General features: G+C 50.5%; 1 protein-coding gene across 1 annotated transcript in view; it reads right to left on the minus strand.

Moving 5' to 3' along the window:
• Window positions 1-24,976, minus strand: part of dcst1 (DC-STAMP domain containing 1) — a 35,312-nt gene extending 10,336 nt beyond the window's left edge. The window contains exons 1-14 of the mRNA XM_069940134.1: window positions 24,643-24,976; window positions 23,682-23,807; window positions 22,191-22,265; window positions 19,634-19,762; window positions 18,934-19,073; window positions 17,178-17,352; window positions 15,996-16,139; window positions 11,749-11,870; window positions 10,015-10,172; window positions 7,255-7,354; window positions 5,327-5,422; window positions 4,743-4,869; window positions 2,209-2,325; window positions 480-622 (exon numbers count right to left, since the gene is read on the minus strand). Coding sequence (XP_069796235.1) covers window positions 480-622; window positions 2,209-2,325; window positions 4,743-4,869; window positions 5,327-5,422; window positions 7,255-7,354; window positions 10,015-10,172; window positions 11,749-11,870; window positions 15,996-16,139; window positions 17,178-17,352; window positions 18,934-19,073; window positions 19,634-19,762; window positions 22,191-22,265; window positions 23,682-23,807; window positions 24,643-24,706 — 1,716 coding nt within the window. The 5' untranslated portion in view covers window positions 24,707-24,976. The remainder of the gene's footprint in view (window positions 1-479; window positions 623-2,208; window positions 2,326-4,742; window positions 4,870-5,326; window positions 5,423-7,254; window positions 7,355-10,014; window positions 10,173-11,748; window positions 11,871-15,995; window positions 16,140-17,177; window positions 17,353-18,933; window positions 19,074-19,633; window positions 19,763-22,190; window positions 22,266-23,681; window positions 23,808-24,642) is intronic.
• Between the last annotated feature and the right edge of the window lie 254 nt (window positions 24,977-25,230).

Below are 25,230 nucleotides of genomic sequence, written 5' to 3' on the forward strand. Positions count from 1 at the left end.
CTGCCCTTCCCTCCCACTCCCCCTTCCACCCCTCCCACTCCCCCTTCCTTCCTCCTCCTCCTGCCTCTTCCTCTCCTCCCTTGCCCCTTTCTCCCTCCTCTACTCCCCCTGCCTCTTCCTCTCCTCCCCTGCCCCTTCTTCCCTCCTCTCTTCCCCCTGCCACTTCCTCACCTCCCCTGACCCTTCCTCCCTCCTCTCCTCCCCCTGCCTCTTCCTCCCCTGCCCCTTCCTCTCCTCCCCCTTCCTCCCCCTTACCCTTCCTCCCCCTTCTCCTTCCTCCCACCTTTCCTTCCCTGCCTCATCCCTCTATCCCTCCCTCCTTTCCTCCCTCTACCCCCAATGTTATTCAAGCGCCTGGTTGCTATTGGCGAAGGGCTCAGGCCCGGAAATGTTGGTTCCTACCGATGCTGCGTGACCTGCTGAGTTTCTTCAGCACCTTTGTGACTGACGTTGACCACTGGAAGGAGGAAGGTATTTACCTTGGGGAAGCAGAAAGCCGCTATAACTCTCCGAAATCGGAAGATGTAAATTTGAAAGAAGCAGAACAGAATCATCCCGGCCATGGGAAATACGGAGATAAATATGCTCAGCTGCTTCATCTTGTGTGGCTTGGGAAGGCAGTCTGAAAAAGAAACATGTTTTTACATTTAAATGTAGACATTCAGCACAGTTACCAGCCCTTTCGGTTCATGAGCCTGTGCTTCCCACTTACAACCAAATAATTTACTGTGACAGAGTATGTCGCGGTTTTTGGGAGATATATTGGGAAAGGTTTGTTCGAGCAGGTCACACACTAACACTTTAAAACACAGGTCATTTGTAAAAGGCAACAAATGTAACAACAGGCAGTAGCAGCTCTGTCTGGAAAACAGAACTTGCTGTCTGAAAGGTCATGTGATCTTTGCAGGCAAAGAGCAGAAGAAAACAGGCTTTGCTCTCAAAGTTGGAGGGAGTGAGAGAGGGAGGAGAGACACAGACATCGGTTCCAGATGGAGAAGTTGGCAAGCTTTGGAAGACGGCCTGGTCAAAGGCGAGGACTGGCTGTCCGGTGTTTTCCTTGGAATAGGAGAAACAGAAAGGAAGTCTGTGGTGACCTGAAAGAAAGAGGTTATCATCTGGAGAACCCTGAAGGGGGCAAGATTCATCAGCAAGACACCAGAGCAGCTGATTAAAAAGGAACCAGTTGTGGATGTCCTGGAACAAGAAGACTCTCTCTGAGAACCAACAAGAACCCTTTTGAGTGGTAACCATTTACCTGTTAAGCACTAAAGCCTGGTGAACTTTATCAATGTTAACTTCTGTGCACAGTACAAGAATTGCCTGCAACCAATGAGATTGGACTGTGAACCAAAGAACTTTGCTGAACTTACACAAACATTACACACACCTGCGCTTAGAATTAGAAGGGTGGTTTAGTAGGTTAAGTGAGTCAATAGAGATAAGTTAAAGTTTGATCTATTTTCATGTTCAAAGCAACTTTTGTTTAAGTTACCCTTTGGAGTGGAGCATATCTATTGCTGCTGGGTTTTGGGGTTCTCTGGACTCATAACATTACAAACACCATATGTTTTGAAGGGTGGGAGGGAAACTGGAGTACCCATAGAACATTGCAGCACAGAATCAGGCTTTTGGCCCTTCTAGTCCCTGCTAGACGATTATTTTACAACTGTCCCACACCAGGCTGTGGGGCTGCTCATGGGAACCAGGTATCGGAACTGGGATATGAGAGGGCAAGAAGTGGCCCTCGGGCGCTGGAGGCTTCCTGATAGTGTTGGAGGTTTGGATCTGCAGCCCGTGTTTGCCAGTGGATCGAACAGGGGTCTGTGAGACTGCAGTAGTGCTGGAGATGAATCCACGGACACTCAGCGTCTCTGAAGGGACTCTCTTTTGCTTCTCTTTCTCCTATTGTTTGGATGGGCCAGACAATGCTCACAGCAACTCTTTGTTTACCTTACAGCAGGTCAAAGTTGAAGTAAATCACATTTCTTAAATGACAATGAAAGGAATCTATTCTAATCTAATTTATAAAAATCAAAACAGATCCCTGCAGAACACCTCTGGCTACTGACCTTCAGGCCGAAGGCAACCATTACATTGGGGTCTCACCATCGCCAACTCCTCAAGGCCTCATTTCCCTGTACCCCGGTTCTGGGTCACGCCGGACCCCCCCACCCCTCACCCTGCTCCCCTGCGGCATCCCCGACTCACGCAGGTTGTTCGACTCCATCTTGACATCAATGGTGGTGTTGAAGGCGGCCACGGTTCTCCGGATTAGGTCGGCCAGGATGGAGGCCCCCTCAACCTCGATCTTCAGTTGGTGGCTCTCTGCGAAAGGCACATAAGCGGTCAACGTGGGTGGGAAACTTCAAGGCCGGAGAATTTTGCTGTGGCGACATTATACACAGACCAATACCATCGTACCATTGAGCCGCAGTTTGTTTTATTTTATCAAAAATAAACTTTATTCACACTAAATTATTTACAAAAGGAAAACTGTTCAAAGTTTCCCTCCCTCCTCTCCTGCCCCTTCCTCTCCTCCCCTGCCCCTTCCTCTCCTCCCCTGCCCCTTCCTCTCCTCCCCTGCCCCTTCCTCTCCTCCCCTGCCCCTTCCTCTCCTCCCCTGCCCCTTCCTCTCCTCCCCTGCCCCTTCCTCTCCTCCCCTGCCCCTTCCTCTCCTCCCCTGCCCCTTCCTCTCCTCCCCTGCCCCTTCCTCTCCTCCCCTGCCCCTTCCTCTCCTCCCCTGCCCCTTCCTCTCCTCCCCTGCCCCTTCCTCTCCTCCCCTGCCCCTTCCTCTCCTCCCCTGCCCCTTCCTCTCCTCCCCTGCCCCTTCCTCCCTCCTCTCCTCCCCTGCCCCTTCCCGAGTTTTGTCTCCACACATTTCTATCACTGTACATCTTTACATTCGTCTCTGTTTACACCATTGGCACCAGATTTCAGATTTATTGTCAAAGCACGTACAGGACATCACGTACAACCCTGAGATTCCTTCTCCTGCAGGCGCGGCAGGATTACCATTTATTGGTGATGTAAAATACAGAACGGGATGGGGAATTAAAATGGGTGGTCACTGGCAGTAGACAGAGTAAAGGGACTCAATGAAATGATCTCCCCATCTGCATCTAATCCAGTGGTTCTCCATCTTTTTCTTTCCACTCACATCCCTCTTTAAGTAATCCCTCTGCTATCTGGTGCTCTATGATTAGTAAGGGTTTGCTTTTTTTTTCCAAAATGGATGGAAATTTATTCACATCAAGTTAGAATAATTGATTTCGGCCCAAGTCTAAACTCTGTCATGCTGTAAAAAGTAAGGGTTTGCTTAAGGTGGGATGTGGGTGGGAAGGGAAGGTTGAGAACCACTGCTCCAGACCCAATTGTTACTGAAATATTTTGCTTGAAAAGAATCGTCATTGGTCCATTTCCTTTGGAGTTCTGAAACCGCGCACATAATGAGTCAATGAGTGATGATTAAAACAGTGATTTCCACCCACCTTAAACAATCCCTTACTGATCACAGAGCACCAATGGCATGGGGAACACTTAAAGTGAGATCTGAGTGGAAAGAAAAAGGTTGAGAACCACTGGTCTAGTCTCTCTGAAATAGAGGAGGCCACAATGGGAGCACCGTATGCAGTCATTGACCCTTGGAGGCTGTGGACAGAGATGTCCTTGTGGGAAGGCCACGTGGAATCACAGCCCTTGCTGTGATGAAATTTTTTCTTGGTGGTACCTGCCACTGAACTAGAATGTAAGGAGTAAAACACAACAGTGCAGAAGGAATGGGAACCCAAACTAAATGGTCAGGGGAAGGGTAGAGGCATAGTTCATAAATGAGGGAGGATGGCTCTGTGAATGGAAAGGGAAGTGGGTGGAGAGCTGGAGGAAAGGAGACAGAGGGAGGGGGAGAATGGGGAGTGGGCGAGCAGAAACTGGGAAAGGTCAATGTCAATGCCATCCGGTGGGAGAGTGCCCAGGCAGAATATTAGTGTGGTGATACACCACTGTACACTGTAGCATGGTAACTGGGACTGTTGGTTCATATATATGGCTGGCCCACCTTCCTTCGGTAGCCACTTTCAGGTGGCCAGAATACCCCAACGTAATGCCGCCTAAAATACCCGACTGCGCTGTCGGGAGGTCACCTGAGAGTGGAGAACCCTGACCCAAGGAGTACTTACCCAACCCTCCTCAGGTAGGTGTATTCTCCGCTTCTGAGTGCTCCCCCAGGCACCTGAGAGCGGATGGGACTGCGGCCACGATCGACAGGAGTCAGCATTTGCTCCATGGCACCTCTCCCCGTTGCAGACCTCTCAGGTGCCAGCTCCGGAGCCCGCATTCTCCCGGCAACCTGAAAGCAGCTGGTGACTCTACCCCCGAGAATACCTCAGTGAAGACAGTTAAGCCAAGTCCCTTGCTAGGCACGAGTCCCGGAATCAGGGCAGAACAGGAGCACGTGTCCAAGCATCGTGGTCATCCAGTCCTTTGATGTTATGGAGGGTGCATCGATCAGGCGTTGCTCCTCCACTTTATGGGCGGCCCTGGCTTGTGAGCACACGAGGCCGAGCATGGGAGTGGGGGGGGGGGGGGGGGGGGCGGATTTGAAATGGATGGCTGCTGGGAGATCCTGGTGATTGATGGGGACAGAGTGAAGGGGCTTGGCGAAGCGACCTCCCGGTCTGCGACCAGCCTCTCCGATGTAGAGGAGGCAGCAGTAAGTCAGTTGTTTGTGTGATAACAGGACTCACCACTGAAGTTGTACTCCAAGTAACTGTGCCTTTGAATAATATCCAGCATGGTGAACAGCAGCCAGTCAAGAATGAAGATCGCGATGAGAACTAGGATGATTGGAATGTACTGCACGATTCCAAGTACCTGTGGAAAGCAATGACCCCGGGGGGGTGGGGGGGTGGGATTACCTCCTGATTAGTGTTGACCCTCAGGAGACTGAGCGTTTGGTCTGTGGGGCTGTCCAGTGTACTGCAATCTCACACCTCCCACCATCAGGGGATTTCTCCGGGCACTGAAGGGTGGGGCTTCAAGCGTTGCTGCAGTGTCGCTGTGGGAGGGGGCAGCAAGGAGGGGAATGCGGCACAGAGCATGGGGGCAGCGAGAAGTGGGAGGGGGCAGCGAGGAAGAGGGAGCGATGAGGAGGGAGTAGGCAGTGAGGAAGGAGGGGCGGTGAGGTGGGACAGCGAGGGGGGGCAGAGAGGAGGGAGGGAGAGGGGAGGGAACGGGGAGGAAGGGGAGAGAGGGAGGAAGGAGGAGATGGGGAGGGATGGGGAGAGGAGGATGAGAGTGGGAAAGGCTTCCCTACCATCCCACCACTCACCAGTGACCTCAGCTCTGTCTGGTGGATTTGTACTTGCCATGGGAAGATGAGATCGGGACGTTCTGCCTTCCGCAGAGGCAACAGATGTCTCCTGTCCTAGAAGGTGGAGAAGGGGTCATTAAATGGAAGGCCACAGCCCTGTGTCAGTCCCAACACTGGTCCCACTGCCCCTTTCTCTCCCCACGTGACCTCTCTGTCTGGAACCTGGATTGTGGAGGATCACGTGACCTTTCCGTCTGGAACCTGGCGTGAGTGTGGATCATAGAAAATCATGTGACCTTTCCATCTGGAACCTGGTGGGAAAGTAGATTGTGCAGGGTCATGTGACCTCTCTGTCTGGAACCTGGCAGAAGTGTGGATTATGGAGGTCATGTGACCTCTCTACCTGGAACCTGGCAGGAATGTCGATCGTGGAGGGTCACGTGACCTCTGTCTGGAAATGAATTGGAAATCAAGGTTGGATTCTGCCCCCTCATTATTGCACAACTGATCAGTAGCCCCTTTAAATCTCTTACTGATTGGCTGGCCCAGATTCTCCTTCTTTCTGCACTTTAAAAGCCCACCATGTGCAGACAAGGAGCAGGTCTCTTTGCTCCTTGGTCCTGACTACGAACGCTGCTCTATGCCAGGTCGCAAACTGTGGAGATTGCTGGAGGAGTTGTTGGTAAGGGTGTACGCTATACTTAGACTGGGACCGTAGTAATGAGTGAGAATATTGAGCTGTACCCCATTGCTACTGGGAACCAGGAGTACGTGTTGAGGTCCCTGTGTATTCAGAGTGTGTTAGTTACCGAAAATTACTGCTCGTGTGCGCGTGAGAGAGAGAGAGAGAGAGAGAGAGAGAGAGAGAGAGAGAGAGAGAGTAAGCAGCTGCTGGTATTGTAGATCACTGTATCTGATGTGACTACGTACATTGATAAAAGTAATGGGTGTTGTTTTGTGGAAAGGGTGTAGAGAAGATTTACCAGGATGTTGCCCGGATTGGAAAACAAGGTGAGCAGAGCTGGTATTTTTCTCTTTGGAACATAGAAGGATGAAGGGAGATTACAGAGGTCTACAAGATAATGAGAGGATAACCAGCTCTCGTTTCCCAAGGCAGGAAGAGGATATACAGTGAAACCTCGTTGGAACGTAATTCGTTAATCTGCGTAATTGCTTATGGCGCAGGTGTCTGTGGATCCCAAACTTTGCAAAGTAGTTGATTAAAATTCAGAATACCAATGTTAAAAGAATGTGCTTGCTTTCTTTCATTGAAATTGTTAGTCATAGACAGTGAATCCTTCGAAAATGGGTAATATTTGGGTTTAATTATCCGTGGACACTCCGACATATATGCATTTGTTCCGCAACTCAGCTGGAATGCGGTATGAAATCTTGGACTCCAACTACCATGTTCTAACAAGGTTTTACTGCATGTCCAAAATTAAGGGAAGAAAGTTTAGGGGAGACATCCAGAGTAAGATTTTTCTTACACCCACACAGAGAGTTGTTGGTGCCGGGAATGCCTTGCCTGGGATGGTGGTGAAGGCTGAAACATTAGGGGGATTTAAGAGACTCTTAGACAGGCCCAAGGATAAAAGGAAAATAGAGGGTTACAGGGTAGGGTACTTTTTTTATAAAGAATATATGGGTCGGTACAACTTCAAGGGCCGAAGGGCCTGTAATGTTATGTAGTGTTCAATGTCTTCCCCGTTACCATTTCCCCGACTGTGCAATAAAGATCATCCTTTGTTTGTTTAGCCTGTGTCTGGACTGGTTTCCCTGTGAACCCACCCAACCTGATCTGATCACACACAACAAACAGCTGGTCTGCGCAGACACGTGGGCCTCAGCAGAACTGGGATAAGGACCCTCTGGCAGGTCAGTAAATGGGCTGACCATCCAACCTCACCCCCCCCCCCCAACCTTCCTCCGACCTTGGTCCTTACCGCACCCCTGCGCCTCGCGTCTATCTGCCGGAAGTACGTGCTGACGTAAATGTTGTCATAACGGATGTCCCGGTTGAAGTTGTAGACATACAGGAAGGACCTGGATGGGGTGGGGGAGGAGCAAGAAGGGTTCAGTAGTAGCCCCATTGAGAGTAGGCGATGTCAGGTCGGGCAAGCAGTGCGGCGAGTCAACCCATCCACAGTACAGAGAGAGACACAGAAGGAGGTCAGTTAGAACAAAGCTCACAGCATTTTCCCAGTGTGATACTGCACCCCTGCGCACTTGTTCTATTATTGCTGACTTGCGTGGGTAGCGCAAAGCTTTACACTCTATTTCGGTACACCCACCACCCTCTGTATTCCCTCAGGTTCCTATTAAACCTCCCCCTCCTTCCACCTTAAACACAAGGACATAAGAACTAGGAGCAGGAGTTGGCCATCCGGCCCATTGAACCTGGTCTGCCATTCAAATGGCTGATCTGATGATTGGCTCATCTCCACCACCTGCCTTTTCTCCATATCCCTTAATCGATCCAACCTTGTCTTAAATATATTTACTGAGGTCGCCTCCACAGCTTCAACGGGCAGCGAATTCCACAGATTCTCCCCCCTGGAAAAAGCAGTTCCTCCCCATTTCCATTCTAAATCTACTCCCCTGGATCTTGAGGCTATGTCCCCTCGTTCTCCTCTCACCCACCAATGAAAACATCTTGCCTACCTCTATCTTATCTGCGCCTTTCATAATATTACATGTTTCTATAAGATCCCCTCTCATTCTTTTAAAATCCAGCATGTACAGTCCCAATCTCTCCTCATAGACCAACCCCTTCTTCCCTAGAATCAACCTGGTCAACCTCCTCCAAGGCCAGTCCATCCTTCCTCAAGTAAGGAGACCAGAACTGCACGCAGTTCTCCAGATGCGGCCTCACCAGGACCTTGCACAGTTGCAGCACAACCTCCCTGCTCCTCAATTAAGTCCCTCCAGCAATAAACCTCTGGTTCCCAATTCCCCCAAAACACTGCGATCAACCCATCTATTTTCCTTCTGATTTTAAGACCATAAAACATTGGAGTAGAAATAGGCCATTCAGCCCACGTTCCCCCTATTTAATCATGAGCTGATTAATTTTCCCCACTTACCCCTACTGCCCGGCCTTCTCCCCATAACCCTGGCTGATCGAGAACCTACCGATCTCTGCCTTAAATGCACCCAATGGCCCAGTCTCCACAGCCGCCTGTGGCCAAATATTCACCACCCCCTGGCTGAAGAAATTCCTCCGCGTCTCTGTTCTAAGCAGACGCCCTTCAATCCTGAGGTTGTGCCCTCTTGTCCTAGACCCTCCCACCGTGGGAAACAACCTTCCTCCATCTACTCTGTCCCACCTCTCAATGTTCAAAATGTTTCAAAGTGATTCCCCACCATCACCCCCCACCCCACCATTTTCCTAAATTCCAACGAGTACAGGCCAAGGGCTGTCAAACGCTCTTCATATGATAATCCTGGAATCATCCTTCTGTATCTCCTCTCCAACATCGGCACATCCTTTCTTAAATGAGGAGCCCAAAACTGCCCACAATACTCCAACATTACATTGGGGGTCATCCAATTGGAGAGGTTTTCTTTTATAGACAGAGTATATACAGTAACCATGAGCTGATCTGTTTTCCAACTCAGCCCCACTACCCAGCCATCTCTCCTGGTATCATCCTTAAAAACCTCCTCTGAACCCTTCGAGAAATCATCCCTCATCCTCCTACAAGTCAAGGAATAAACCCCTTTCTGCATCATCGAGTAACCGTGACTATTTATAACTTTTCTCTTAATGAGTTTGATTTAAATTTAGACAGACAGCGCAGTAACAGACCCTTCTGGCCCACGAGCGAATGCCGTCCAAATAGCCCAATTAACTTACAACCCACCATACATGGGAGAGTGTCAAGTACAAACTCTTTACAGGCAGTGGTGGATTTGAACTCAAATAGAGTGTTACACTAACCAGGACAACTTAATTCCTTGTTAGCGTTGTTTTACCCAACTGGGATTCTGCAGCAAGGAAGTCTTTGTTGTTCAAAGTTCCAAAAAAAATTCAGATTAAAAATTTATTGTTAGAGTACATTCATGACCTCACGTACAGCCCAGAGTTTCTTTATCTTGCTGACGAGGCAGAATTTCAACCTATCGGTAGTTCAAAAGAAAGCTACTCAAGAAAAGTAGTGAAACTGTGCAATCCAGAAAGTAAATATCCAATAATCAATAATGTGCAGAGTCCTTGACTGAGTCTGTCATGGAGGAGTCTGACGGTGGAGGGGGAGCAACTGTTCCTGAACCTGGTGGGTGCAAGTCTTGTGGCACCGACAACTTTTCCCTGACGGCAGCGGCGAGAACAGAGCATGTCTTGTACTCACACATGTGACAATATCATGGGCTGACGCAGTTAGCCCAACACCGTTACAGCACCAGCGACCGGGGTTTGAATCCTGCGCCCTCTGTATGGAATTTGTACGCTCTCCCCTGTGACCTGTGTGGGTTTCCTCCAGGCGTTCCGATTTCCTCCCACCCTCCAAAAACAGTATGGGGTTTGTTGGTTAATTGGGCAGCCCATGTTTCAATGGCCGGAATCTGCTTCTACTGTGTGGTAGATCATTTTGTTCGAAGCAGACACCTGATCCGAGAGGCCGGCACTGTCCTGTGTTCAAGAGTTTCCTCTCTGTTTGTGCCCCTCCACTGTCTCTGCGGACAGAGACAGCCGATGCACTCACGAGATGAGGAGAATGAAAACACTGAGCGACATCAACAGCTTGAAGACCAAGACGATTTTCTCCAGTAGAGTTCTCTTCTTCAGCAGCTCCTCACGCACCGTTTCTGTAATTTCAGCCTTGCTGACGGCGGCTCCGATTATGGACTCTTGCTCGATTCTCTGCAGGGTAGAGAGAAACCACGTGTAAATGGATATCCACACCATGTACTCTCCCAACTGACAGGGTCAGGGGGCTTGCTGGGAGGTAGGGCGAACAGAGTCAGGGGGCATGCTGGTAGGGGAGGCAATGGTGGAGGGGGGTGATCAGGAAGCATGGTGGGAGGGATGGCTGAAGTGGTGGAGGAGGTTCGAGGGTTCCACCTCCACCAGTGCTGTCTGGTTCTTAAAAGTTAAAATTGAGCCCGCATTTACCACTTCAACTCATTCCACACTTCCACCGCTCTCTGAAGAAATTCCCTCTAATGGTCCCCTTAAACTTTTCCCTTCACCTTTAGCCCATGTCCTCTGCTTTGTATCTCACCTAAAAGCCGACCTACATGTACTCATAACTTTGTACGTCACATCTCCCCTCATTCTTCTACACTCCAATCTCTTTCAATCTACCTCTACCTCTTTCAATCTTACTGACATCTTTTCTGTAGTTCAGTGACCAAAACTGCACACACTACTCCAAAGGTGACCTCACCAATGTCTTATATCATAACATCCCAGCTCCTGTACTCAATGCTTTGATTTATAAAGGCCAATGTGCCAAAAGCTCTCTTTACAACCCTATCTACCTGTGACACCACTTTCTGGGAATTATGTGTCTGTATTCCCAGATCCCTCTGTTCGACTACACTCCACAGTGCCCGACTGTTCACCATGTACCTCCTTTCTTGGATTGTCCTACCAAAATGCAACATCTCTCACTTGTCTGCATTGAATTCCATCTGCTCTGCATTAAACTCTGCTTAACCTTTCCCTGTAAATCCGTTTCTAAAGTCTCGGCAACATCCTAGTAAATCTCCTCACTCTTTCAATCGTTACCTGCTGAGATTGTTGTGTTTTTACTACAATCACAGTCTGCAGACTTTGGTGTTTCAACCATCTCTGCTACTTCCCTCCACCCCCACCCTCATGCCCCCTGACCAAGAACCACACCCATCTTTGGAGAAAACGTCACTCCCAATTTCCCCAGAACAAACTGCTCCACCTTCAAAACAATTTCACTGAATTGCTGACGTCCCAACCTGCCTTTCGCATTGAACATTAAGGCCTTTGTTTTTGTTCTGTGCCACTAGAACACTCCAAGAGGTGGGAAGGGAAGGTTCAGAATCACTGCTCTAATTGAGAAAAATAGTCATTGGTCCAGTTCCTTTGGAGTCATGAAACCGTGCACATGACAAGTCAATTAGGGACGATTAGAACTTTTTCTTTCCACTCACATATCACCTTAAGCAATCCCTTACTCATCACAGAGCACCAATGGCAATAGGGAATACTTAAAGTGGTATGTGAGTGGAAAGAAAAAGGTTGAGAACCACTGAGATATGGGGTAGGTCGATGGAGATGAGCCAATCATCAGATCACCCATGATTTCATTGAATGGCAGAGCAGGGCTTGATGGGCCGGACGGCTTACACTGACCATTTCTTATGTTCATTTGAGACTCGTGTTCAATGAAAACAAATGCACAGGCCAGCGGGGACCGGTGATGGATGGCATTGAAGTATCAGAGGTAAGCCTTACGTACGTTGACAGCCATTTCCACTGTGAAGTCCTGGTTTAATTTATCCACTGAGCCGTTGACTTTGTCGTAAAGTTGGCCAAAGTTGGAGTCCACGGGGATACGGTCTTTGCACCAAGGAGTCATCACTGCAATGGGTCAATCAACACAGATTAATGGCTGAACAATGAGCTCAGATCACGCAGACACAAAGTGAAGTTCCCTCCACACCATCCCATCACATATTCCCAGGGTCAGACACAGAGTGAACCTCCCTCTGCACCGTCCAATCTCTCTCTCACACACCCACCCAGCAAGGACAAGGCATTTAACAAGATCCTACATGGTAGGCTATTCTCGAAAGATGTGGAACACGGATTTCAAGGCAAGCTGGCTAAATGGATCCAAAATTAGCTTGGTGACAGGTGGCTGAAGGACTTCTTGATGTCACGACCATGGTAATTAAAGCAATAGATGCTGGGACTCTTGTTGCTTGTGATATACAGTAAAACCCGTTATCCAGTATTTGAGCAACTGGAAACCTCAAGCAACCGGAAAATAAATAAGCAAAAAAACATAGGTTTAAAATTGGCACGCCTGCCTGTTAGATTACCAATCCATGCAACACACAATCTCAAGCAACCGGAAAATCCATCATCTACCAATCCCCATAGGTGCAGAATAATGGGGGGTTTCACTGTACATTACAATTTGGATGTGAATGTTTGGGGACTTATTGGCAAGTTTACAGAAAGTGGGCGAGTTAGTGATGTTACGAGAGAGATTTCAAAATTCAGGTTTATTGTCAGAGTATTTGCATGAAATCTTTATCCTGCGAGTCAGGTATACAAAAAAAACTGTACTCAAGATCAGTATACATGTAAACAAATACAGAAATGTAAACAAACTGTGCAATACAGAGGGGAAAAAAATCAAAGTGCATAAGTAAGAGTCCTTAAATTAGTCTCTGATTGAATTTGCAGTCTTTTGGAAGGCCATTCAGCCCATCGTGTCTATCCAACAATTCAATCATGAGCTGATCCATTCTCCCACTCAGTCCCACAATCGTTGAACTCCTGACTATTTAAGAACCTGTTCTTCTTTGGCTTGGCTTCGCGGACGAAGATTTATGGAGGGGGTAAAAAGTCCACGTCAGCTGCAGGCTCGTTTGTGGCTGACAAGTCCGATGCGGGACAGGCAGACACGATTGCAGCGGTTGCAAGGGAAAATTGGTTGGTTGGGGTTGGGTGTTGGGTTTTTCCTCCTTTGCCTTTTGTCAGTGAGGTGGGCTCTGCGGTCTTCTTCAAAGGAGGCTGCTGCCCGCCAAACTGTGAGGCGCCAAGATGCACGGTTTGAGGCGTTATCAGCCCACTGCCGGTGGTCAATGTGGCAGGCACCAAGAGATTTCTTTAGGCAGTCCTTGTACCTTTTCTTTGGTGCACCTCTGTCACGGTGGCCAGTGGAGAGCTCGCCATATAATACGATCTTGGGAAGGCGATGGTCCTCCATTCTGGAGACGTGACCCATCCAGCGCAGCTGGATCTTCAGCAGCGTGGACTCGATGCTGTCAACCTCTGCCATCTCGAGTACCTCGACGTTAGGGGTGTAAGCGCTCCAATGGATGTTGAGGATGGAGCGGAGACAATGCTGGTGGAAGCGTTCTAGGAGCCGTAGGTGGTGCCGGTAGATTCGGAGCCGAACAGGAGTGTGGGTATGACAACGGCTCTGTATACGCTTATCTTTGTGAGGTTTTTCAGTTGGTTGTTTTTCCAGATTCTTTTGTGTAGTCTTCCAAAGGCGCTATTTGCCTTGGCGAGTCTGTTGTCTATCTCATTGTCGATCCTTGCATCTGATGAAATGGTGCAGCCGAGATAGGTAAACTGGTTGACCGTTTTGAGTTTTGTGTGCCCGATGGAGATGTGGGGGGGCTGGTAGTCATGGTGGGGAGCTGGCTGATGGAGGACCTCAGTTTTCTTCAGGCTGACTTCCAGGCCAAACATTTTGGCAGTTTCCGCAAAGCAGGACGTCAAGCGCTGAAGAGCTGGCTCTGAATGGGCAACTAAAGCGGCATCATCTGCAAAGAGTAGTTCACGGACCTGTTAATCTCTGCCTTAAACACACCCAATGACCCGGCCTCTACAGCCGCCCGTGGCAACAAATTCCACAAATTCACCACCCTCTGGCTGCAGGAATTCCTCCACATCCCTGTTCTAAGCAGACAATGAACCATATTCGCTGCCTCTCTTTATCGCACTAATTATTTACTTTTAAAAATCTTATCTTGACGGGAACTGTAATTCATAGTGATTTTTCTCCTTGTTCTTCACAATACTGCTGCCACAGAACAACAAATTTGGTGACACTATTCTGATCCTGTATTTGTGCAATCAGATTAGAAGTGAATTTGAACCTTTTGGTAATTAAATATGAACAGTCAGATGGCAATTGGAGGTGTTGGTGACTCGAGGTGAGGAACCCCACGGAGAACATGGGCTGCTGGAGACTGCAGGTCAAGGTACTGCTGGAGACTGGCTGTAGGGGTACTGGGTATCGGGACTGGGATGCGAGAGGGCACTGGAGGCTTCCTGACTGCGTCGGAGGTTTGGATCTGGAGCTCGGGCTGCCGATAGTTTGGACTGTGAAGGTTGTGTGAACGCTGGAGGCGAATCCACGGACATTCAATGACTCTGGGTGGGGAACACTCTCTCTCTCTCTCTGACTGTAAGGGGTGCCGGGCAATCTTTGCTGATGCCAATCTTTGTCTGCCTTACGAGAGACCTGTCATTCCTAAAGTGCCACCCCCTTGGGAGCAGTGGAAAGATCCAAAGGGTGGGGCGGTTAATGCTCAAGGAGTTGCTCTGAATCAAGCAGCGTTATCTCTTACACAGTTAGGGGATATCACTGAACAAAAAGCTGTTTTCCTGCAGCAGAGGTTGGCATTAAAGTCCTTAATTCCCAAAGAGACTGACAGTGATAAATGTAATCAAAGCATCTCACTCGCGAGCCATCAGTTGAAACACAAGGTGCTTTTAAGCTGCAGCACCCAAGTGGCCCTCCTGGGACCCAGGTGCAATTAGCAAGGCAAAGATGCATCCAACACTTTCTAAGCTGGGGGGGGGGGGGGGAAATAGCCCCAGTAAATCGCCAACCTGGCGATTTAAGGGAGATCCCACCCCCCGTGATGATGCGTGACCCCCCGTCTCCCACTGTTCCCCTCACCAGCTGTCAGTCTCCCTCCCACTGTCAATTGCGCTCAACCCCTCCCCGGCAGCGACCCTTTTGCTCTCTCCCTCACGGCAGCGACCCCTCTCCCGCTGTTTGCAGCAACCCACACCCCCCACCCCCCCCGCGACATCGACCGCACTCCCTCCGATTGTGGCCCCTCGTGGCAGCGACCTCTCAGCCCCCGCCCCACACTTCTCCACCCCGGGCCCTGGCAGCGTCCCCTCTCTCCCCACCCGATACTGCAGATACTTCAGCTGATGTCACAGCAGTTACCGAGGTCGGCCGTTTTGCTGTTCAAGCCACTGGTCGACATGTCCTGGGCAGGTTTAACTGGGCTCCCCGACAATCTTCGAGGTAGGGGCAGGGTCCCGGTCAACTTTGGATGACGCTGACTGAGTAGGACCCTTTCAAGCTGCCCTGTGAGTGGGGCGCTAACTGGGCAATTTGACCAGTTAACCAACCCCATTTTACAAGGCAATTTGAAAGCACCAACAGACAAACGCAGGGAAACACACTTGCTCCTCCCACTAATACAGTAGACCTCATCACAAGAAAGAGGTGTGGGTTTGTTCTATGTGTGAGGGGGAGGGAAGGGGGTGCTAGGGATGTGGCCTGGGAGAAAAGGTTTGGGAAGTTGGGAACCACTCCGAAGACTAAAGGAAATTTGGTGTAATATCATAGCGTACTTACTATGACAAGCGTGGAAGCACACGAGGAATCGAAGTCAAAGACTGCTTTATTGCGCCGGCAACTCTGACATCAAGGGCTCTTGGGTTGGATGGCGTTCCCGCCATTTTTGCCCGTCTTCCCGCCATGGTCACCTGGGTGTCACCCCCCACCTCCCCCAGGTCTGCGCAGTCGCCGTGTCCATTTTGAGGGCCAGTTCGTGTCTCCGCACATGCGGGCTGCTGCAATATTACATTTTCGGACTATTGACTTGACAATAAAATAATCTTGAACTTGACAGGAAGGGCATGGGAGGCTCGCAGGATGGAGGGTGGCAAAGAGGGAGACTGGGGGTGCGGGAGAGCAGGTCGTTGTCACCTCACCCTTCATGATGTTACAGAGGAAGGTGAAAGTCATCGGGAGACAGAAGAGGTGGTTGAAGAGCGGGACAACCAGCTTCTCCATGCAAGCTGCGTGCTTCGTGTCGAACCACAGCTTGCAGCGCTCGATCCCATGGCCCACGATGTCTGCAAGGAAGGGAGCGTGCACTTTACTCTGTACCATCCCCCAGATCTTTCCCATCCCTCCCTGGTCTCGGTAGCCAGTCCGAGCTCAGCGGGAGGGGTGGCAACCAAAGTCCCTTTGTGTGGAGTGGGAAGTGTTGGAACTCTGAGGGAATGTCTGCTTCCAGCTGAGAGGGCGGGCAGGGGTCTCATCCGTGCTCCCATCACCTCTCCTGCAGCCCTCCCACCTCGCCATCCCCTCCCTCCCTCCTCACTGCCCGCTCCTCAGCATCCCTCCCTCCTCTGCCCCTACCTCCTCTTCCCCTCCCTCCTCACTGTCCCCTCCCTCACTCCCTCTTCACCGCCTCCACCCTCACCGCCCCCACCCTCCTCACCACCCCGCCCTCCTCACTGCCCCCGCCCTCCTCACCGCCCCCGCCCTCCTCACCACCTTGCCGTCCTCACCACCCCACCTTCCTCACCACCCCTCCTTCCCTACCATTCCTCCCTCCTCACCACCCCCTTCCTCCTCAATGACCTTCCCTCCTCACCACTCCTTACCCCCATTCCCCGTCTCAGGAGACACACCAGTTCCATTCAGGGGACAGAAAGACCCATGGTTTGGGTCATGACCCCCACCTCAGAATAGGCAAGGAACGGGGTAGCAGGCAATACTGCTGAGAGCAAGGGGTCAAGGGACTGGAGTCAGTAGGCAATGGGGGGGGGGTTTGGGGGTGAAGTGATGGACAGACAGAAGCAGAGAAGAGCAGGAAGGATGGCTGGGGGGAGAAGGAAGGGTGCAGGAGGGATGGAAAAAGAGCTGGTGGGAGGGAAAAGAAGGGGGCTGGTTGGAGGGGCACGAAGGGGGAAGGAGGAACAGTGAGGGGGAAGGAGTGGGGCAGCAGGGTGACAGGTGCCTCAGGCCCCCTCTTAACCTCAGCATTTTCTGCCTCCTCTCCCCACCCCGCACACACCGTGTTCAGGAGAGAGTGGAGGAGGGGTGGGTGAAGGAGAGAAGAGTTTGGAGGAGACTGGCATGGTAATGGCGGCAAAGTGACTCACATTCACAGCGCAACTTTGTCTTCATCTCATACAGCTTCTGTGTGCTGATGTTCCCCCGGTCCATGCTGGGCTCCACAGAGGGCACAAAGCCCTCACGCGACACGATCTGGTCGTTCACATCGCGGAACGAATTCTTCACTGCCCTTGTGTCATTGCCGAATGTCTGGCTGTTTTCCTGAAGGAGCAAGGAATGATGTCAGATATACCCATGATGGGTTGGGGCTATCCCTCCTCATCGCTCCCCCTCACCCCACGGGCCCTTCTACCCTCACCACACCCTCCCTCCTCACTGTCCCCTAGTCCCTCACTGCTCCCTCCCTCCTCACCATCTCCTCACCCCCCCCCACTGTTCCCTACACCCTCAACGTTCCCTCCTCACCGGCCCCTACACCCTCACCACCTCCTCCCTCCTCTCTGTCATCTAGTCCTTCACTGCTCCCTCCCTCCTCACCATCCCCTCAACCCCCCCCTGTCCCCTACACCCTTACCATCCCCTACACCCTCACCACTTCCTCCCTCCTCACCATCCCCTACACCCTCACTGCTCCTTCCCTCCTCACCATCCCCGACACCCTCACTGCTCCCTCCCTCCTCACCGTCCCCTCCCCCCATTGTCCCCTACACCCTCATCGCTCCCTCCACCGTCCCCTAGATCCTCACTGCCCCCTCCCTTCTCATCATCCCTCCCTCCTCATCATCCCTCCCTACTCACTGCCTCCCCTTCATCATCCCCTCCCTCCTCACTGCTTTTCCCTCCTCATCACTCCCTCTCCTCATCCCCCTCCCTCCTCACTGCCCCCTTAAGGAAAGGATGGTACTGATGAGCTTCCGCCCCAGAAGGAGACAGATCCCCTGCCCCAAAGGGAGATATTGATGCCCCGCCCAAGAGGAAGACAGACCCCCCTGCCCCAGAGGGAGACAGACCCCCTGCCCCAGAGGGAGACAGACCCCCTGCCCCAGAGGGAGACACCCCCTGCCCCAGAGGGAGACACCCCCTGCCCCAGAGGGAGACACCCCCTGCCCCAGAGGGAGACAGACCCCCTGCCCCAGAGGGAGACAGACCCCCTGCCCCAGATGTGAGTATATCAAGAGTAAAACATGTAAGTCTGCAGACACTGTGGTTGAAGTAAAAAGGCAATGCTGGAGAAACTCAGCAGGTCAAATGGTGTCCTTTACACAGCAGAGATAAAGGTACATCACCAACGTTTTGGGCTTGAGCCTTTCATCAAGGTATGAGCAAAATGTGGCCAGGTGCCCAAAGGTATTGGTGAGGGGAGGAGAACAGGCAGGAGGTAATAGGTGGAGAAAGGATTGGGGGCACAGCAGGAAGCAGGGGGAGCGGTGGTATGGTTCTGCAAGGGCGAGGGAAGGGGATGGAGAGCAGGAGGAAAGAAGACAGAAGGATGGAGAAGAGACGAAAAACGAGGAATCCAGCAGAACCCAGAGGTGTTGATGTTAATACTGTCAGGTTGAAGCGGACCCGGGAAAATTAGATTTACAGATGTTTTGGGTATTGACAGGCATCTCCCAGTGGCTAACCATTTCAATTCTGCGCTGACATGTCCATTAATGGCCTCATGTTCTGTCAAACCAAGGTCACCCGTAAATTGGAGGAGGGTTGTGTTTTTAACTGGGACAGACCAAGACCCATGATTTGAAAGGCAGAAATGGACTAACGCTGCTCCCCCAAGTTCCTGCAAGGGTGAGAGGAGGATGGAGAGGTAAGAGGGGAATCTCCGGGGACGAGGGACCAGACCTTCATGTTGAGGATGATGTTTTTCACGGGTTCCATCATCATCTTCCACAGCTGCCTGGTGTGGTTGATCTGCAGTTCCACGGTGCATCCCATTGACTCGCTCACCTCCTCGATGTTCTTCTCAATGTTTAGGATTGGCCCTTTCACCAGATCACACGGCAGAGGGAAGAGGATTGAAGGATTCACCATGGCAGGGCAAGCTCGTGGGAAGCCCGCTCAGAGAGACCTCTGCAACGCTGGGGGGACTCAGTGAGGCACGATCTGTCAGATCCCCCTCTGCTCCCCACACCTTCCTTGTCTCTGCAACCCAATCCGATCCCCGACACCCCCGCCTATCTCTGTAACCCCCTGCTGTCCCCTGCACCCCTCCCTGTCTCTGTAACCCCCTCTGGTCCCCTACACCCCTCTCTCTGTTATTCCCACTGGTCCCTTGCACTCTTCCCTGTCTCTGTAACACTCTCCAGTCCCTTAAACCCCTCCCTGTCTCTGTAACCCCCTCTGGTCCCCTCCCTATTTCTGTAAACCCCACCCCCCTCATCAGGTCCCCTACACCCCTCTCTGTAACCCCCTCGCTATTGCCCACGAGCCCTGGAACCTTTCACCTCTCCAAGGAGACTCTGCCTGTCCTTTACCCCAGAAGTGGGAACGGGGTTGATGGGGAAGCGGTTCAAAGAGGGAGCGAGGCTCCTCCTGCTCTTACCTTCCATCACCACCGCGATGAGAAGCATGAGAAGGATCCCACGGCCTTCACCGCCAAGCATGTTTGGAACCATGATCAGCACTGTGCATCGATAGTGGGCAGAGACACTCCAACCCAAGCCCATCACACCTGTGGAACCATCAAACACATCGGTGGTGCAGTGGATGTAGTAAGTCAAGTTTATTGTCATCTGATTGCACAAGTACAACCCCACAAAACAGCGTTCTCTGGTCCTTGGTGCAAAACACACAGACATAACACATATAGAGGCAAACAGTATGCATGCATGCAGGACAAGTTTCATAAGTACAAATAAATATTATTTCTTAAATAGAAGACTCAGGTGGTCAGCGTGAGCAGTTCCTTTGGTCGTTCAGTGTTCTCATTGCCCGTGGAAAAATGCTGTTCCCCAGCCTGGTGGTGCTGGCTCTGATCCTTCTGTATTTCTTCCCTGATGGGAGCAGCTGGAAGATGCCATGTGCGTGGTGGAAGGGGTCCTCATTGATTTTGCACGCCCTCTTCAGTCAACAAACCCGGTGGATCATGTCGATGGGGGGGGGAGTGGGGGAGACCCCAGTGATCCTCTCTATTGCTCTTACAGTCCTGAGGATTGACCTCCGATCCATTTCTCTATGGAAACCGTACCCACACTGTGATGCAGCTGCCCAAGACACTCTTGATGGAGTTCTTGTAAAGGTTGGCCTAATGGTGGCTGGTAGCCTTGCTCATTTCTGTCTTCTCAGGAAATGCAGTCACTGTTGCGCCTTCTTGAAAAGTGAGTGTCCACGACAGGTCACTGGTTAAGTGAACTCCAAGGAACTTGGTGCTCTCCACTCTCTCCACTAGAGTTGTGGATGTGTAGTGGAGGGTGGTTGTCCCTGGTCCTCCTGAAGTCCACGATCATCTCCTTCATCTTGTCCATGTTGAGACTCAGGTTGTTACTCTCGCACCGCGTCACAAGATTTCCCACCTCCACAGTGTGACTCGTCGTTGTTGCTGACGAGGCCAAGGACTGTTGTGTCATCTGCAAACTTGATGATGCTGTTGGATCTGGCAATGTAGTCGTGGGTCAGTAGCGAGTACAGGAGCGGGCTGAGCACACAGCCCTGAGATGTGCCAGTACTCAGTGTGATGGTGCTTGATATTCTGCTTCCGACCTGAGGTCTTTCTGTTAGCAGGTCACGAATCCCAGCGGGACACTTGATTTTGTTTTGATTTGACCAGAGAGCACAGGGGCAGACCCTTCAGCTTGCTGTCCATCCCTATTTTTATGAGCCCAGAGGACCCCAAAACACAGCAGCAATAGAAATTCACCAAGACAAATGGTTACTTAAACAAAAGTTGCTTTTAATTTTCTTTAAACATAAAAACAGGATCAAACTTTAACATTACTATTAACTTAACCCCCTTCTAATTCTATGCACATGTGTATCTATTCGGGAAAGTTCTTTGATTCACAGTCCAATCACACTTCTCCAAGTTCACCAGTATCGGGCAATTCTCATACAGTGCACAGAGTTTAACACTTAGTAATCTTCACCAGGTTCTGGTGCTTAAAGTGAAATGGTTACCGTTCAGAAAGGTTCTTGTTGGTTTCAGAGAGAAATATTTGTTGCTCATTGGACACACACAAACTGATTTCTTCCCATCAGCCACTTCAGTGTCTTGCTGAAGAAACTTGCCCTACCGTGGGTTTTCCAAATGATAACCTCTTCTTCCAAGTTACCACAGAATTCCTCGTTTCCTTTATTTCAGGAGAAACCCTCTAGCCAACCATCTTCTCTTGTAAGGACTACAAAGGTTTTGAACAGGCTGAACTCAGAACTCACAACCCGTCTTCAAAATAGGGTTTTCAACAAGCCTGCCTGCTTGGCATGTTGCAACCTCCAAAAGCGACTGCAAAACTCACTTCTCTCTCTCTAAGAATCCTGTTTGGATTTTTTTCCTTGTAAAAATCAGAACCCCTCCCAAGGTTCCAACTCCAATCCTTGAAAGATCTTTATCAGCACGAGCCCTGGACTTCCCCATTTGCACCTGCTTTTAAAATTCCTTCAAAACCCAGTTCCATTGTCTCTGCAAAAATCACTGGTGCCTGACTGTCTGGCTTCAGTAATACTCTTGCTTTTTAAATGAGATGTGAAGTGTAAGTATCTGCTTGTGAAGTGACCTACACTAAACCCCCACAATCTATCTCTTTTAAAAACATATATATAAAATATAATATATAATATAACCTGTAACACCTCACTAATCCCTTTTTAAATTTTCCCCAAGTTCTCACAATTCTAACCCCACCACCACCCATTCGATTACATTCATGAGGCCTATGTTGGAGTCATACACTCCCAGGGTAAGACGCAGAGTGAAGCTCTGTCCCGTCACACACTCCCAGGGCCAGACACGGAGTGAAGCTCCCCCCGCACCGTCCCATCGCACACTCACGGGGCCAGGCACAGAATGAAACTCCCTCTGCACTGTCCTATCGTACGCTCCTGGGATCAGATCCACCACAGGTTAAACACATGAATGCATTGTTTTCTGCTGATGTGTTACTTACTGGATATTCCATAGAGGATATAAATCTTGTGGTCCTCATAAAGGTCAATGCGGTCCACAATGAGGAAGTAGAATGCTGAAAAACATAGTTGGATCGGACTTTCAGCTGCCGTTTCCCCAGCGGTTTGGAACCTCAAGTTTCTTGTCATCTCTGACTGCATTAGTACAACCCAATGATACAGGGTTCCCCAGCCCGAGTGAAAAACAAGCAGCAGACATATATAGACAAATAATATATAGAGACATGTCTATCTCACTTGCACAGAGGATGGGGGTCTGAATCCAACACCTGCCCTCAAACCGACGCTCCTAGTGTGAAGCCGTGAGACCAGGGCACTGATCCAGGAGAGAGAGAGAACATCAAAAAGTACAGCACAGGAACATGCCCGACATCTGCAATGTTATGCCGACCTGTACAAACCTACTCAACAATATAACCTCCACAACCCTCTTTTTTTTGCATCCACGTGCTTGTCTGAAAGTCTTTTAAACGTCCCTATTGTACCAGCCTCCAGGTCGTAATGCATTCCAGGCACCCACCACTCTCTGTAAAAAAAAAGTGTCTCCTCTTGTAAAGAATTACGGGAAGGGGGCTTCTGCTGTGGTCAGTAGGCCAACAAAGAGCTAAGCAGTACACAGATGTGAAGCGTAGTATGACTGGATTGGGATTGGAGTATTAAGTCAGAGATAGGACGTATCAGAACGTTGATGGGATGAATTGTAAATCACAGAAACTGCAAAGGACTAAAAGAGTAAAAACAGTTTAAAAAAAACATGTAAAACTGGTCATAGGCATCTGCCTAAAGAACTATTAAAGCTGTACAAGGATGCTGTGTACTTTGAGTGAATATCAGTGCAGAGAACGAGTTTCCTCTTTCTTTCAGCCCCTCACTCCCACTAGCGTAATATTATGAAGTTTGTTGTACACTCTTTGGTTCTGCTGTTGTTTTATTACGGCATGGGTCGACTTCCACACCCTAAACTTTCCTCCCCTCACCTTGAACATTTACCACTGTTGCCCAAAAAGGGTGTCCACCCCATCTACGTGTCTCAGAATCTTGTCAACCTCCATGAAGTCACTTCTCATCCTTCAAAGAGAAAAGCTCCCAGCTCTGCCAACCTTGTCTCTACACCCTCTCCATATCTTCTGCCTCCTTCCTGCAATGAGGTGACCAAAACTGAAGTGGATTTGAACCGTGGGGCAGGGAGTGGGCGGCACAGTCAGTGTAGGTGTTAGCGCAATACTCTTAGACCACCACAGACTGGGGTTGGAATCCGACGCTGTCTGTAAGGAGTTTGACCATTCTCCCCACGTCTGCGAGGGTTTCCTTACCACCATGCGGGATTTCTGGACTTGGATCCCAAAATCTCTCTGTAACTCCACATGGTTAAAAATCCGACATTAACCATGGACTCTGCCTTCCTGGATAGATTAACTTTAAAGAGTGGAGCAGCGATAACCCGGACCCTGCCCATCCCAACAGAGACTCACCAATGCCAAACATCGCTCCGATCCCAAAGCCGAAGAAAAACTTGGAAAACCGGAATTCTGAGGGTTCACTCCAAAGGAACTGCGAGAAGGCTGTGGGGCAGCAGCGAGTGAGCAGGTTCTGAATGGCTGCAAGGAAAGCAATGGGATTAAAAACGAAGCATTCACTCCACTATCCCATGACTGGCCCAGGAACAGACACAGAGTGAAGCCCCCACTGTCCCATCACACACTCCCAGGGTCAGACACAGAGTGAAGCTCCCTCCACATTGTCACATCACACACACCCGGAGTGAGACACAGAGTGAGGCTCCCTCCATACCATCCCATCACACATTCCCGGGGTCACACAGAGTGAAGCTCCCACCGTTCCCTCACACACTCCCGGGGTCAGAAAGAGTGAAGCTCCCTCCACATTGTTGCATCACACGCTCCTGGGGTCAGACACAGAGTGAAGTTCCCTCCCCACCATCCCATCACACACTCCCGGAGTGAGACACAGAGTGAGGCTCCCTCCGCACCATCCCATCACACACACCCGGGGTCAGACAGAGTGAAGTTCCCTCCGCACCATCCCATCACACACTCCCGGGGTCACAGAGTGAAGCTCCCTACATTGTCGCATCACACACTCCCGGAGTCAGACAGAGTGAAGCTCCCTCCGCACCGTCCAATCACACACTCCCGGGGTCAGATAGAGTGAAGCTCCCTCCGCACCGTCCCATCACATACCCCCGGGGTCTGACACAGAATGAAGCTCCCTTCATACTGTCCCATATCACATACCCAGGGTAAGACACAACATGAACCTCCCCCTGCTCCGACCATCACACACTCCCAAGATCGGAGACAGAGCGAAGGGATCAAGGGAGGGGAGGGGTTTTGAACATCAGCAGAATCACAGTACCGTCGAGGATATGGCTGCGGATACATACTGGAATCAATCCACATTGTGTCTACGTACTTGTGTGTGGCAGTTTTCCATTCGCTGGTGTTCGATAATTTTCCTCTTTACCAGCTTCCTCCATTAGTTTCTCTCCTCGTTCTGCTGCCTCACTGTCTCTCCCTCCTCCCTTCTTTCTCTCTGCCCTGCCCCCTCCTCCCTCCTGTCTTCGCCGCCTCCAACCTCTGCGAGATGCCTTAGTTCGCACATCTTCCCTTCTCTGCGGCCCCTCTCGTCCTCTCAGAATTCACGGTCATTTCCCTTCCTCCTTTCTTGGCCCTGCTCGCCCTTGCTTGTTCTCCTCAATGACCCGCGCCCGCAAGACCCTTCCAAAGAGTAGAGGATCTCTGGCCAATGTCTCAATAGTAGAACCAGCTCATTCTCACCCAATTGTCCACTCATGACTTCAGAGTTCCTTTGGAACTGCATTGTTCAATGATTGGAATCAGAATTTATTGACATGGCCTCTGTCGCTCGTGGTTGACCATGGGTGATGTGCCTCTGGTAGCTGGAGTGCCCTCTCCAAGGCACAAGCCATGGTAGAGTTGATTTGGAGATCCGTCTGTTGCCCATGCAGTCGGATCTCCTCCCACTCCATGTTAATGACAG

This window comes from Narcine bancroftii, chromosome 5 (genome assembly GCF_036971445.1).
Source record: "Narcine bancroftii isolate sNarBan1 chromosome 5, sNarBan1.hap1, whole genome shotgun sequence".
In the NCBI taxonomy this organism is placed as follows: Eukaryota; Metazoa; Chordata; class Chondrichthyes; order Torpediniformes; family Narcinidae; genus Narcine; species Narcine bancroftii.